Raw genomic sequence first — 15,079 nt, 5'->3', positions numbered from 1 at the left:
TTATAAACGTAAAATCATTCCTGAATTTCTAGAACTACAAGCACCGCGTCCAGCAAAACGTGTTTGTTTGCTCTCCGAGTAGGTACGGTGGGTGGTGATTTGGGCAGAGAGCGAAACCGACAGACGAAATAATGATGCGTGTCGTACGTTTCTTGGTTGGATTTCGGCCTTATTTCGGCTCTCGGCTTGGCTCTCTTCCCAAATCACCACCCACCGTACCTACTCGAAGAGCAAACAAACACGTTTTGCTGGACGCGGTGCTTGTAGTTCCAGAAATTCAGGTATGATTTTACTTTTATAATTTTCATATTTTTGTGAAATCTCACAGCGTGATTTGTTGCACCTCACTAGAATTTAGATTTAACTAGCTTTCCAATGAATATACTTTTGATTGGTCCAAACAAAGTAAAAGCACTGAAAATCCGGGTACAACCTGACGGTGGACCACAAAAACAGATGAAATTTCAATTTGTAAAAAAATTGCGCAAAGTAGTGATCTTTGAAAAATTCCAATAATTTCAATTTTTGTTGCATCAAAAATCTAAGTACAGCAAAATGGTGGAATTTTATTAAAGATTGTAGTCATATTTTTTTCTAAAACTCTACCATCGCTCAAACAGTATTTACTAGCAATCGAATGAAAGTTAGGTTTTTGAGACCACTTTTTTGAACTTTTTGTGACCATTTCATTAAAAAAAATTTTAAAAAATATTTCTTGTCTTCATGATGTAGGCATTAACTTCAGCTTTCATATACATAAGGCAAATATTTTTTTGGACGTGTAATATATGAACTACAGCAGTTTTCGTGAGGCATGTTTTTTCGGATTTTTTTTCTTTCATGCTGAATAACGAGAAAACTTGTAACTTTAGCTGTATATAATGTTCTAAACATATTTAACTGACATTACAAGGTTTCTATTGATGTAAGTTTTGTTTAAATCGGTTCACCACGCCAAAAGTTATAACGATTTGAGCTTGTGGTGTCAAATTGACACCACAAGTGCTGATTAGGGTAATGAAATCTAATGCGGATGAGGGTTAAAATACCCGGGAGAAATTGATACTGCGAATTAATGATCCAAAACAAACACATGATAGTTATTTGCCAGCCTACCAATATTACAGGAAATCGCTGCTCTAAATTAGATCAAATTCCGAGTATTCGAAAAAGAGTTCCTTCAATTTTAGAAAAAATGGAGTGCTACGAGATTCAGTTAGCTATCTCCCCGTACCCCAGGAAACTCTTTGATTTTTTGCCAGTTTAAGTGGCATTTTGAGCTGTTCTCGTGTAGTTCAGAGGAGCACGGTCCCGAGCGGATAAATTGCAATCTTAGTGTGTTCATGAAATAGCTGTAAGATTAGTATGCAGCATGATTTTGTCTCTGTTATGTGATATATGCAATGGGGTAAATAAATTAATAACCGTATAGATTTTTGTTGCGACAGCATCTTTATTGATATTGTTCCGGAGTAAAATCTACTAACAAATAGAAAATAAATGAGATTCTACTCGATTCAACAAACATTTAATTAAAATAGTTTTATGTCATTTGACTAAACCACAGTAAATTTCTTTCTGGAGAAATTGCGGTCCTTTAAATAGTCTTAAAAATAAACATAAATGCGTCGTGTTGAGGTTGACAAAATAATTCTGTTGATTTCTCATCCAGTCAAACATAACCGATTCAGTCTCTCGATGGTCGTCAGTCTCTTTGTCCGAGTCGTTCGTTCTGCACCGAAGTCAGGTTGGCTTAACTAAAATAAATAAAATAAACTAGATTACTGAAACTTACTCATCAGACCATGCTTCGTCGGGTGATTCTCGAATGCTGCATTGACGTTTCTGATTGCGTTTGAATGGAAAATGTTTGATTATAGAATTTCTATTGCTGGACGCGACGCGTTTGTTGGCGAAAGGTTGACCCCGTGAAATATCAATAAATTGACCAATAAGCTTATTTGAAAAGCTAGCAAAGCTGTTCAACGCAGATGGTTCATAAAACCCATCAATTGGTTCAATTTCGAACGTACGTAGCCCATATTCGTCAATTTTCGGTTTTTTGGTACCATATTTTATTAACAATGGATAATTTTTAGGCTCTCGATTATCTTTGTAAATGTCATAATATATGCCAATGAAATTCTTAATCATTTCGGGTATTGTTTCAGTTTCACCCGTAACTGTAGCTTTTTGCAGTTGTTCTTGAATTTCTTCGTATGAAGGTGGCAACGCTGAACCCACGTACATAGGATCTACATCAAGGGTATAGTTTGAATTTGTTTGAGTAAAATTTTGTGCTACAGGTTCCGAGTCTTCATTTGGTGTGCAAAACAATTTATTTCTTTCACTCTCCGGAACGCAACGACAAATGTACCCTTCTTTTTGGAAAACGTTCTCATTAATCATGGATCGTTTCAGAAGATTTTGTTTTGAACCAAGATTTCTGGGTAATTTTCTTTGGTGAACGTTCTGTTTTGTTGAACGCTTCATTCGAATGTTTGATTTACAATTTTCACTGATACTGTTCCTAGAAACTGTTGTATTTGGATACTTTACATACGTGCAATGTTCACAGGCGCAATCTGTAATTGGGGAAATTTGATTAGTTGCGATGTTGTGATTATTGCGTTATCAGAATTGAACGAACGTCTCGGATGGTGGTCAATTTTAGCTGTTAGCTTCAAAGATTTGCATCGTTTTGGGACGACCGGGGCAGCAATTTCAAAGTCATGATAATCCATCTCATCCGGGCACGGTGGCGAATGAGGCTTTTGTATTTTGAAGTAATTGTTGTAGTATCTGAAACGAAGAAGAAAAATTAAGTGATGATGATTTGTTGATGATGGGTAAATTGTTCTTAGAATGCATCTTAAGCCTTCAAATTTAAACAAATTAAATAATTATGAGATTCTTTTTACAAATGTTCATGTCAAGGGTTTGGCAAATATTTTTCTATATTTTGCGGTTGACAAAACATCAAGTATAATAAATTAAAAAAAATGGCTATTATTTTTTATTGGCTTGATCACATTTTTTTTATGTTTATTATAGTTAAATCCAAGTTCAAAAGGATAGGTGGTTAATGGATATGTTTTTAAAAGATTTGTTATTTTTAAATTCTCCTGGTTTCGAGCAACTATAGACGCTTATTCAACCATACAAAATAAGGCCAGAACAAATTTGAAATCCTTCTTTTGACACCTGGTATTGAAAAATCTCGGGATGGTGGGAGGGGGAGTGACAAAAAACAACTACAGCATCGTGCAGAAGGCAAACGGCGCGAGGGACGCATGGGAACGACTCCAGAGGGCGTTTCAAGATAACGGTCGTCTTCGAAGGTGTGGCTTACTGGATCGTTTGACATCGGTGAAGCTGGAGCAGCATGGTTCCGTTGAAGACTACGTGGACGAATTGGTGACAACGGCAAATAATCTGAGCGAGATCGGATTTGAGGTGAACGACCAATGGCTAGGGTCGTTGCTACTCAAGGGGCTCCCATCATATTACAATCCGATGATTATGGGACTCCAAGCATCTGGGATCGAACTTACGGCGGACGTTATCAAGGCGAAGGTTCTCCAGGATGTCAGGTGGCCGATAGATGGCGCTCAAACCGAAGAAGCGCTTTTCACGAAGCAGTAGCAAAGGCGACCGAAGAGCGGCGTTGGATTCAAGAAAGAAAAACGGTGTTTTTCTTGCGGAGGTCTTGGCCATTTCGCGGTTTTTCGATTCGGCAGCAAGTTGTCACATGACGAGGAGCACAGCGAACTTCAAGAGGTTGGAGACGTACGAGCAATCGGTGGACACGGCCAACAACCAAGGCACCCAGCAAACATTTATGAAGGCATAACGCAGAGACAACATAATTATTCAAACAAATATACCAGTTAAAAAGATTGTATTAAACTTACCAAAATAGCATATAGCTACAAAAGTGGAGGCGATATATCTACAATGACAAGATTTCAACGATTCGATTTTCCAACAAAAAGCAAAATAAACAAAAAAAATTTCCTCCACCGAGATTTGAACTCCAGTCCTCCGAGTTCGCAGTCCGGTATCTTACCACGATGCTAACTCATCAGTTGATATGTTACAGGATATAGATCTCTCTCTTTTTACGAACCGGTCAAAGGAAGAGACCGGAGAGAGTGTCAATTGAAGGACCGCCCATTTATCGTAAATCAGTTCACTCAAATCGTAAATGTCGGATTAGCATATTCTCAACTTTTTGGAGACATATTTACGAATTGACTAAACTGCTATCCGATTCAATTTTTTTTGGGCAAAGCTTGTCGTAAATGAATAATAGAAAATCACTCAATACCAACGTGTTTACGATAGTTATTGAAAATGTTTTAATATTCGATTTGGATTATCATTTCTATTACGATTTCATGTTAGCTGGGCATGATGTCAGTCGCAAAAGAGTTGGTGAATCTCGAACTAGCAGAAGGACCAATCGAAATTCGAGATGTGGTGCTTGTTCCAGATTTGGCAACCAATCTTCTTTCAATCGGCAAGATTTGCAAGAAAGGGCTTACCGTTACATTCAACGCAAGTGGCTGCAAGGTGGAAGACGACGACGGCGAAATTATTGCATCTGGTACTGAAGTCGACGGTCTGTACAAATTGAATCGCAAGCATGGTGGTGAGATGTCGTTTTTAACAACTGAAGCAAGCATCTGGCACCGACGGCTTGGTCATCTGAACCAGAATGGTATGCGGAAGTTCGAAGGCATGGTGAGCGGTTTTCATTTCAAGCAAAACCATTTCGACTGTGTGGAGTGCGCAAAAGGCAAGCATGCGCGCGAAAGTTTTTCTTCGAGCGGAAAGTATTTGTCTATTTCCTGAAATCGAAGGCTGAGGTGGTCAACGTTTTAAAGAAATTCAAATCGATGGTTGAGCGACAAACGGGACGAGCCCTGAAGATTTTGCGAACGGATAATGGGACCGAATATGTCAACGAGGCGATAAAACGATTGCTGAACAAAGAAGGTATCATCCATCAAACATCCTGTCCGTATACTCCAGAGCAAAATGGAGTTTCCGAACGGATGATCCGAACACTCGTCGAGAAGGCCAGGACAATGATGAACGATGCCGGGTTGGACAAACGTTTTTGGGCGGAGGCCGTGTCAACCGCGGCATACTTGGTCAACCGAAGTTCTGCGAGTCAACTGGAATTGATGACTCCTGAGGAAGCGTGGACGAGCAAGAAATCGGCATTGGGACATTTGAAAGTTTTTGGATCAAAGGAAATCTTCAAACTTTTGTAATCTGGATTGCTAATTTAGAAGTAAAATCACTAAATTTAATCAATGTTTGGCATGATTTGCTATGAAATTTTTGAAAATAGCATCACACAAAACACAAGACAACAAGTTATTTTGGGTTCTGAGAAAAAGGTTAGGGAAGTTTTCTTTCTATTATTTTGCATGCAAACCTGCAAAAATGGAAATTATTAAAAAAATTATAGAAAAGTTAAACTTAATTTAATCATCTTTTATATTTTTAAAACCGTGAGTCAAATCATTCTGCAGTCTTCAACAAAGTAGTTGAAAAAATTCAAATGTTTATCATCCAATTTTCAATAATTGTCTTTAATGATGTCAGAAAAAGTTGTAATTGATATTTTATTTTGAATTTCTATAAATTGTAGAATTCAATTTTTGAAAGCGTTGTATCTTTGAAACAAGAATATTTTGGCAAGTGATTGAAAATCAGCATTTGTTTTTTTATGTAGAATTCGTGGTTTATCAGTTATGAAAGATCGATTTAAAAACTGATCAATTTGAAAATTTTCACACGTCATATCAAAGACACTAGAAGTGATAGACGAAATCTGTAAATTGTTTTGAATTCAGGACACCAAAATCTCACAAAATCAGTTATTGAAACATAAGCACCAAAAATTCTGTTCCCCTGTGTATTCGTTACAATCATTTCGGGTTGAACAACAGGATTAAAGATATTATATTTGTCGAGAAATAAGAATTTGTCGCTGAGTTATGTCGACAAAAAATTTATAATCGTTCTCCCAGTCTTTAATATAAAACTTTCCTCATTTCCATCATTAATTAAGAATAAAAATATTACACTTAATCATACAATTTTAACTTTACTTGAAACTAAAAATAATAACTTAACTATTTAACTCCTATATTACGTTTTTCCAATATATAATATTGCATATATTCCTTTAAAAAAACTCAATAAAAAATTAAAATCCTAAAAAAATGTCAATAATCTGGATGATTATGAGACAAATGCAACTGCAAACAAGTGACGTGTATATCAAGTTATTGATGAATCTTTTTTTTTAGTAAAGACTGCTATTTTAAGATAAATAACAATCTAGAAAAAAAATCGTGAAATATATTTTAAGTGAGATAAGCTTCGCGGCCCGCACAAACATGTCTCGAGGGCCGCGGTTTGCTCACCCTGCTTTACAATGATCTTCGATCGAAAAGTTAATGGATACAGTATATATTTAGGCTGTAAAAGCAACATTCCCATTACATTAACAATATGATATTTAGATTATTGGTTGAAACTTGAAATCAGTTTTGCTACAAATACTATACAAAGCACGAAAATAGTGTTTTTTACCTGCTCTGATAAGTACTTTTGTTAGCATGTTATTAGAAGCGCGAGCTACCTTCTTATGTGAGTGCAGTTGTTCGACCATTGATTGTTTTCGATGCAAAAAAAAAATTATTGTCATTATTTCTTTTATAACTCTTAAAAGAGTTATTGGCCCACTTTGGTGTCTTCAGATGAAAGTTGCATCATAATCATTGGGCTATACAATGGTATTATTTGCAGAATATTCAGTGATGCAGACGGTACTTTTAGACACCATTTAAAGCTTATTCACAATTTTTCATGTTTAAGGTTATTACTAAAAAAGTTTTAAATATTTTTTTTGAAAAGCTGGTAAAATTTCGATGTATTTTGATGTGCTATTTCATGTTTTCTGATGAAAAATAATAAAGTTATGTAGCTTTGAAATATGGTTTTATTTTATTTACATGTGTTTTTAAGTCGTAAAAATTACCCCAATTTTCAATTTTGGGGAAGATCTGAAGACCCCCAGCGCAAATTGTCAGGTAATAAAAATATCCCTATAACAAAGGTTCATTTTGAATGAGAGAGATTAATTTAAAAACAAATTCTTAATCAAGATTTTTCAGAAAAGAATTCCGAATCGAGTTACATTGAGATTCACGTAATGAAAAAAGTTCGCTTTCGAATTATGTAGAAATTTAATTGAAATGAAAGTCTTTTAGATAAAAAAATTTAAACAAACTTATTTTTTCTAAGCAGTTTCCAAAGCACACCAGGTCAGCTAGTCCACTTATAAATAAAATTTCGAAATTGGTAAAAATGTAGATAGAAACGTTGAAAAATGCTATTGCAATTCCAATTTGAAGAATTGGAAACAGTCACGATGTTGAGAAAATTCAGTACCCCATAGAGGCATAAAGGGTGATACGGTCAAAATTTGGTCAATATCAACTTGACGTATTTCTTTCAATTTTGCATTTAAAAAACCTGAACACCCCTCATGTTGAAGGTGTGTGTGTGTAGAATGTTGCTCCTATTCGCTGTTTCGAAGCTGCGCTGCTGCCATCTGGAGTAGTACGATGGTGCGTGAGCAACATTCTGGGTAAACGATAAACTATAGAAGACTTTATAATCTTTTGAGTAAAATTTTCATAAATCCAAATGATTATAAAAAAAACACTTCTTTGAAGATTTAAGTTTATTTTTGCCCGGTTGAAGAGTCAATTTTATGTGATTGATCCATTTTAAACTAGTCAGTCGGTGAGAAAAAACCAACATGTAAAATAATTGTTTGCGCCTATTTTCAAGATTTTCTATTTTTCAAATTTGTAATCTATATTTTTACATTATATCTTTATATTGAACTTCATGTCATTTTGGCTGGTATGTATGCATGGACGATTTGTTCGTTGTTACTATCAACTAACTGTTGGATTAAGTTTAGACATAACATTTCATAAATAAGTTAGATATAAAAATGTATGAAGTTCAGCTTAAGACAGTATAAAATGTTAAATTCTTAATTGAAATTCTTTACGGCTTGTGGTTGCATTAATTAAATGTTCAATAAGTTTCGCCAAAAAAATATCAGGCCATAAGGTCCGATAAAACGACAGAACATTAACCATTTGAACGATGTCAATTGAATAGCATAAAAGTAATCTAAAATTGTGTAGTAATTCGAGAATCTTGTTTTTATTCACTTAAACCACCATCAAATATCAAAATCCACCCTCCAGCTCTCAAATTATTACGCCTGATTGTATGCAGCTGCAGAAGAAAACTTAGTAGAAAATAGCAAAAATCTATGGATTTTTGAATAGAAATTTCTAGCTTATCAATTGTTGGGGATTTTCCAAATTTTGAAGAAATGTTAATTGACTTCTCTTTTAACAAATTGCAATTGAAAATGTGCACTTGGCTTAATTTTTCATTCAAAAATATGTGAAATACTCCGAGAGGTTTTTGGAATAGTAAAAAAAACACATTTTTTGTCGTCGATTTACGATGCATCACGGCATATACAGAATTTCTCCTATAGCTCACAATAATCTCTGAAGCTTTTACTTTAAGCATGTTTTCACAATTTTTTGAAAATCCTTACCAAATCAGAGAAAATCATAATTTATTACAGGCTAGTATTTCCACCCATTTGTTTACATTTTCTTGCACACACACGATCTGTCAAAAATTAGCTTCGAAATCGCGGATTTTGATTTTGGAATTCACTCTTCAGTTGTCAAAATCCCGTCCAAAGAAGAAGAGCACCGTATCAAAATTTTGCTCGCGCATCGCGAAAATCCGAGCTACTCGCACGCAAAGCTGGCAAAATTGCTAAAAGTTGCCAAATCAACCGTTACAAATGTAATTAAAGTGTTTGGGGAAAGTTTGTTGACAGCCAGGAAGTCTGGATCGGCGGGAAATCGAAAACTGGAAGCCGCTGAGACGACAAAGAGAGTTGCCGGTAGTTTCAAGCGAAACCCTAACCTCTCTCTCCGAGATAGCAAATAAGCTGGGTGTATCGTCTACAACCGTGCATCGAGCCAAAAAACGAGCCGGACTATCGACTCACAAGAAGGTAGTGATGATAAACAAAATACGAAGGCCAAAGCGCGATTCCGGAGGCTGTACACGACGATGATGACGAAGTTTGACTGCGTAATGGACGACGAAACCTACGTCAAAGCCGATTACAAGCAGCTTCCGGGACAGGAGTTTTATACGGCAAAAGAAAGGGGAAAGGTAGGGGAAAGGTTTCCTAAATGGGCCTATCGGGTTAAATGACCCTACGACTGTTTGATGAAATGGCTGACTAGACATCTTATCTGACCAATGCATTTTGAGGGTGATACGCTTAGAACATAAGGCAAGAAAGAATTTCATGAATTTACAAACTTAAAAAAATTTAAAAAATCATACAAAGTTTTGATACATTTTGATGTAATATTTCGACTTTTAAAAATTATACGTAAAGAAGTTTAAAACAAAAACTAGGATGGTTTTTGTTTCTTACTCAAATGAGCTTAAGAAATTCAACATATTTAAGCTTTTGTGGACGTTTAATAATGATTATATAGTGGAATAATAGAGTGTTTTTGTATGCCCCCATCATGTTTGTAAAACGCCTCCATCCTAAAATAACAGGTTAAATAGAATAAATAGATGATTTTTATCACTGAACCTTCCAATCTAAGCTCTGAATAACATCTTAAGAGAGAATTGAAGATCTAAAAACAGATTTGATAAAGTTTTCCTCATGGATGAACTGCCTCCATAGTATGGCAACCCTAACTTTTGTTTTATTCCATAAAATTATAATATACAAAGATTTTTATAAAACTTCAGCTTTGTCGTACGGAAATTATTACTTTCTAGCAGTTTCAATGAAATTATACGGAAATGTTGCCCAAAAAACAGAAATTTTGCTCAAAACATAAATAGGCGCATTTAGCCCGCACTTTTTGAGGTTCGGCATTTTAGACAACACTTACAATAAAATCGTTTTCTTGGAAACAGAAGAAAATTTTATCATAAAAATTACTCCATTATATAGAAAACAGATGCCTGCACACGTGTATATAGTTTTTGTACACATATTCGATGTGATATTTGATTAAATCAGTGTTCTGCTTAATAGGCGCATATAGCCCGCTCCTCCCCTAGCAGATATTTTCAAGCACATGAAACTGTCAAAGTTCGCGAAGAAATATCTGGTTTGGCAAGCCATCTGTACCTGTGGCTTTAAAAGCAGTATTTTCATAGCTTCCGGGACTGTCAACCAAGAAATTTACGTGAAAGAGTGTTTGAATAAACGTCTGCTGCCCTTTCCTGAAGAAACACGGTTGTTCCGTACTGTTTTGACCGGATTTGGCATCTTGCCATTACGGTAAACAGGCCATGGAGTGGTACGCCGCCAACAACGTGCAGGTGGTTCCCAAGGACAAGAACCCTCCCAACACGCCAGAGCTCCGCCCAATTGAGAAATACTGGGCTATTGTCAAGCGGAACCTAAAGAAGAACAAAAAAACTGCTAAGGACGAGCAGCAGTTCAAGGCAAACTGGCTTTCTTCGGCGAAGAAGGTGGACAAGGTGGCTGTACAAGCCTAACTGAATATTTTTCCTGAATTTTATAGGGGAGAGTGGGGTATCGTGGGCCATGGGGAAACGTGGGCCACTTTTAATATCTCAGATGTGTGTTGAGATAAAAATCTCAAACCAACTGGCATCGTCGTCGCTTTGCGTGAGCATATATTCCTATGTGTTGTGGACTGAAATACGCATCAAATGCTTCTTTTATTTATCAAGCTTTAAAAAGTTAGAAAAATTTACTTTCATAATTAAAAATATACCCGTTAATTTCATCCATGGGGAACCTAAAGTGCATAACAAAAATATGCTCATAGGCTTATGATCTTAGTTTTGTCATGATCTTTCACGTGGAAAAGGAATTTTTGATGAAACATCAATAAGTCACACAAACGCAACCAATTTGCAAATCATAGCTTGTGGGGAATCGTAGGCCACACATCTTGAATCACCTATATTTTTATGTTTTCATACACATTCAGAACTTAAAATACGTTTTACCTATATGTAAAGTTTTCTTATGCCAAATGAAGAGTTATGAAAAATATTTTGTCCATCTTATATAAGAAATTTTGCCAAAACGTTCGCAGCCAGGTTTTGGAATCTATGCGATCATACACAGCTCTCTTTTTTATTTCATCATCTGAAATTGCTTTAAAATAACGAAATGAATAAGGAAATGAATAAGGAAATCACTCATAAACTTTGCATGATATTTGGTCAATTTGGATTTGGTGGCCCACGATTCCCCACCATATTTCAAAATCCAAAAAATATTACTTTTTTTTTCAAACATTCAGAATTTGGGGAAAATAACTTATTAAAAATTTTAATAAAATACCTTATGATACCTGAAAATGTAGAAAACCAAACCATTTTTTATTTTCATTTTATCTTTTATAATGAAGAAGTTATGGAACAACGAAAAAAAGTGGCCCATGATTCCCCACTCTCCCATACTAATTAAACTTGAAAAAGAAATTTAATTTGATTTTTTGAATAAACGATTCCACCGATTTACACGCGTTTTCCCCTGGCCAAATTTTGACCGTATCACCCTTTAATAGGCGTAGAAGAAAAGGAAACCCGTCTAAATACTGTAGCTCATTGTAGCCCTGTCCCTACTTTGAGTTTACCAGCCCAATACGACTGTTACTTACTTTTTGCATGGCTGCTCTGGAGGTCCTTCGAAGTCGGCATCCAAGGATCCCCGATGCTCTTCCTTGCAGTGGGTTTTGATATGTTGGACAGCAAACTGGTAGTTTTTTGGCTTCTTGCAATCACCATCCGGTGGTTGTTCCATATTGAAGCTGGACCTACAGGGCTCACAATCGTCACAACACTTGTCTCCATCCTTCTCGTAAGATTCTGCACATCTGGAGCATCCTTGGGGCTGTCGTTTCATAACATATTAAACACCGTTTCCAAATTCGATCATACTCTTGAATCAAAATTTACCTTCGCCTCCGATTGGCAAATAACCAGCACCAGCCACGTTGCACAAACGGCCAGAATCAGATTCCGCATGATTTCCAAATATAAAAGAACACACACCAAAAACGCACTTCTTAAGCAAAGATGAGCAGTTTTATTAACTTATTTGGTCATTATTTGGCTAACGGGTCACGCAATGTGGAGGGGACGCCACTCGTAGACATTAATTAACATCGACTGAATGTCACGTAGAATCAGCGCCTAAGTTACATGGCGGCCGGCGGCGACGTAATAGGTAACTACGTATACCTTTTTGTCGGAATTGGCACTTTTGCAGCTTTGTTTTGTAATTGTAATCCAAATCAGCAGCGAGCGCTGCTTTCGATACGCTCGGGTATTTCTTCATTCTTGAACTTGGCGCAAAAAGTATTTATTATGGTGTTATCAATGTATGATGTAACTACGAAGATATATGTAAATGTAAGTGTTGTTGGCTAATTTTTGCAAACATTTGGCACATGTATGTTGTTTAGCATAAATAACAATATAGAAAAGGTTTTATCGGATAACTTTAAAACACAATGTCGAATAAGGCTCACAAATCAGTAGAATTAATGGAAGGAAATCAGGTGTTAGCATAGCCGTAGGAATGGGGGTGTTTTGGGGGTTAAACCTCCCCATGAGGGTCCTAAAAAGGTTAAGCATGTTCTTCTCTAAACTCGTAATTAAAAAAAAAAATTAAATTCATAATTTAATTTCGATGAACGATTTAAGTTAATCAAGACCAAGAGTTACAATCTCGACTCAGATCTAAGACCAAAACCTCGAAATCTTGTCCCAGGTCCATAATTCTACTATAGATTTTTGAAATTTTCTCAGTTGTTGATAGAAACTTTAAGACTGTACTCGAAAAACGCTATCAGAAGTTTTTCACATAATAAGTTGGTGCATGAATTTTGGGTACAGTCCTTAGTCTACAATTTTGAATTTTAAAAAAGAATAGACTCACTAAGGTTGCCTGATGGCCCGGATTTTGCCCGAATGTTTTAACTTATTTGCAAATTTGAAGAAAAATTTAAATTGCTTGATAAGAATTTTGAATTTTTCCTTCAAAACTATTATTTTTAACAAAGTTTATCCAAATAAACCGGCTTGGTGTGTTCGATGTAAACAAACTATCGAGTTTTTTTCCTTGATTTAAATTAAAGAATTCCTAAACTTGCATGGATATTGCCAAGATTTTGGGTTGTAAACTTTGAAATCGAATGCCCTAATTCTGCAAGGTTTTTAGATAAAATAGTCCCGATTTTTCCTGCCTGGATAAGTGCGGAAAAATATCTGTTGAGCTAAGGTTTGAATAATTTCCGATGCTCTGGTACCAATTTTTTTTTTCATAAATCTTAATTTGTTGCCTGTGACCGGATTGTGGAGTCTGAATCATGTTTATAATTTTTGATTTTCAGTTTGATTCATTATTGGACAAAATCTTGATCCAAATCTTGGTTTCGCATTTAAAATTAAAATAAGATTCATTTTACATGTTTGAAACCATTCATTCCGGAATATTAAAAAAATTTAAAATAACAAACCATTTCTAAAATTTAGATTTGAAATTTTTATTGTTTATTCTTATGCCGAATTGAAACTTTAAAAAGTTCCATAATGGTGATCCAGAAATTAGATATCAGAGTTTCACCATTCGGAATTTTCTGTCAGGATAGGAATTCAAAATTTTTCTTCAGGTTCAAAATGCAGAATTCAGATTCGGAATTGAAATTCAAAATTTCCTTAAACAAAACACAAACAGATTTGAGCCCCAAACAAGTTTTTTTTTAAATAAATCCTTCAAAATACCTCATTCGTTTTATTTAATTAAGAAAAACTTATCACTTTTAGGGCTTATTTTCGATAGTAATGAATTGAAATGAAACTATTAATATAAAAGAACTGAAACCCTAATTATGAGATAGTACCATTTTTTTCACTATTCTGTGTAGTATGCATTTTTCAAGCAAAAATGGGCAATGGACAATGGGCAAAAATGGCAAAAATTTTGTCACCAAAACCCCCCATATGAGGCAGTTCTTCCTTCTGTGCCCTTTCAAACAACAACTATTTGTAAAAATTGAGGCACCAGAATGACAAAAGTTCAATATCCTAAAGGCGTTGTAATATGAGTGAAAACTCAATAGGCCAAAGAGAGAAACTAAAGCATGGATCATCCAAAATCTGGACGCACTGTTTATTATACCATAGCGCTCCTAATTGCCAGATCTGAAATGTTTTGACAGTACTTTGTTCGGAAATGTTTCTTCTATCAGTGCTAAAAATTTCGTAATGATTGTTCCAATAAAGTTACACGTAATGGAAGCCGCGAGGCGAAAATTAATTTGGACACTCACGTCAAAAATCCGACGTGGTCTGGTTCAAAAATCGTGAAATCTGATTCTGGGCGGCTTCCTGGCCAAAAATTTTACAAAGCCACTGGTCGGGGTGATGTCCCCGCCAAGTTCAAATTCGTTTTGCCGATAAGTTGGCAAGAAAGTGTTTGATCTGGCAAGGTATTTGCCGCTGCGGACAAAAAACTCCGGTTTTTGTGAAAAACAAGACCATGGACTCCGAAATGTACAAGGAGAAGTGCCTTAAAAAACGTTTTTTTTTCGTACATTAGATCTCACAAAGGTCCAGTAAAGTTTTCGCCAGATTTGGCATGCTGCCACTACAGCTAGGACGTACTTCAGTGGTATAGGGCCAACGGGTGGATTTTGTCAAAAAGGACATCAACCTACCCAACTTCTTTCAATTCCGCCCTATCGAAGATGAAGAAGAATGGTAGAACGACTCGGAGATGAAGAGATTGTGGAACAAAATGGCCGCTGAGGTCAGTGAATATTTCGTATTGTCTCCTGAGAAAAAAAATATAAGTTTTCTTTTGTACGATTTTTATCCATTCACCAAAAGGGTACGACCCCGAATTTTATCCGAA

The 15,079-nt window shown here is 35.7% G+C and overlaps 1 protein-coding gene across 1 annotated transcript; it reads right to left on the bottom strand.

Annotated features, from left to right (window-relative positions):
* Positions 1-1,636: 1,636 nt before the first annotated feature.
* On the bottom strand, positions 1,637-12,308 carry LOC129758037 (uncharacterized). Its single transcript, XM_055755453.1, has 5 exons — positions 12,118-12,308; positions 11,820-12,052; positions 2,651-2,802; positions 2,564-2,585; positions 1,637-1,757 (listed from the first exon to the last, which is right to left on the bottom strand). Exons 1-5 carry the CDS (start codon positions 12,184-12,186, stop codon positions 1,754-1,756), a joined length of 480 nt encoding a protein of 159 aa, XP_055611428.1. The 5' UTR covers positions 12,187-12,308; the 3' UTR covers positions 1,637-1,753.
* Positions 12,309-15,079: the final 2,771 nt, after the last annotated feature.

The sequence above is a fragment of the Uranotaenia lowii genome, chromosome 3 (assembly GCF_029784155.1).
Source record: "Uranotaenia lowii strain MFRU-FL chromosome 3, ASM2978415v1, whole genome shotgun sequence".
Classification (NCBI taxonomy): domain Eukaryota; kingdom Metazoa; phylum Arthropoda; class Insecta; order Diptera; family Culicidae; genus Uranotaenia; species Uranotaenia lowii.
Note: the sequence above shows the minus strand (reverse complement) of the source record. Positions and strands in the feature narration are given on the sequence as shown.

Excerpts from the sequence above, each read along its gene's own strand:
- LOC129758037 (XM_055755453.1), bottom strand. The coding sequence starts at position 12,186 with ATGCGGAATCTGATTCTGGCCGTTTGTGCAACGTGGCTGGTGCTGGTT. Across the intron at positions 12,053-12,117 it reads TTTGCCAATCGGAGGCGAAG|CCCCAAGGATGCTCCAGATG; the intron begins GTAAATTTTGAT and ends ATGAAACGACAG. Across the intron at positions 2,803-11,819 it reads CCAGAGCAGCCATGCAAAAA|ATACTACAACAATTACTTCA; the intron begins GTAAGTAACAGT and ends TCTTCGTTTCAG.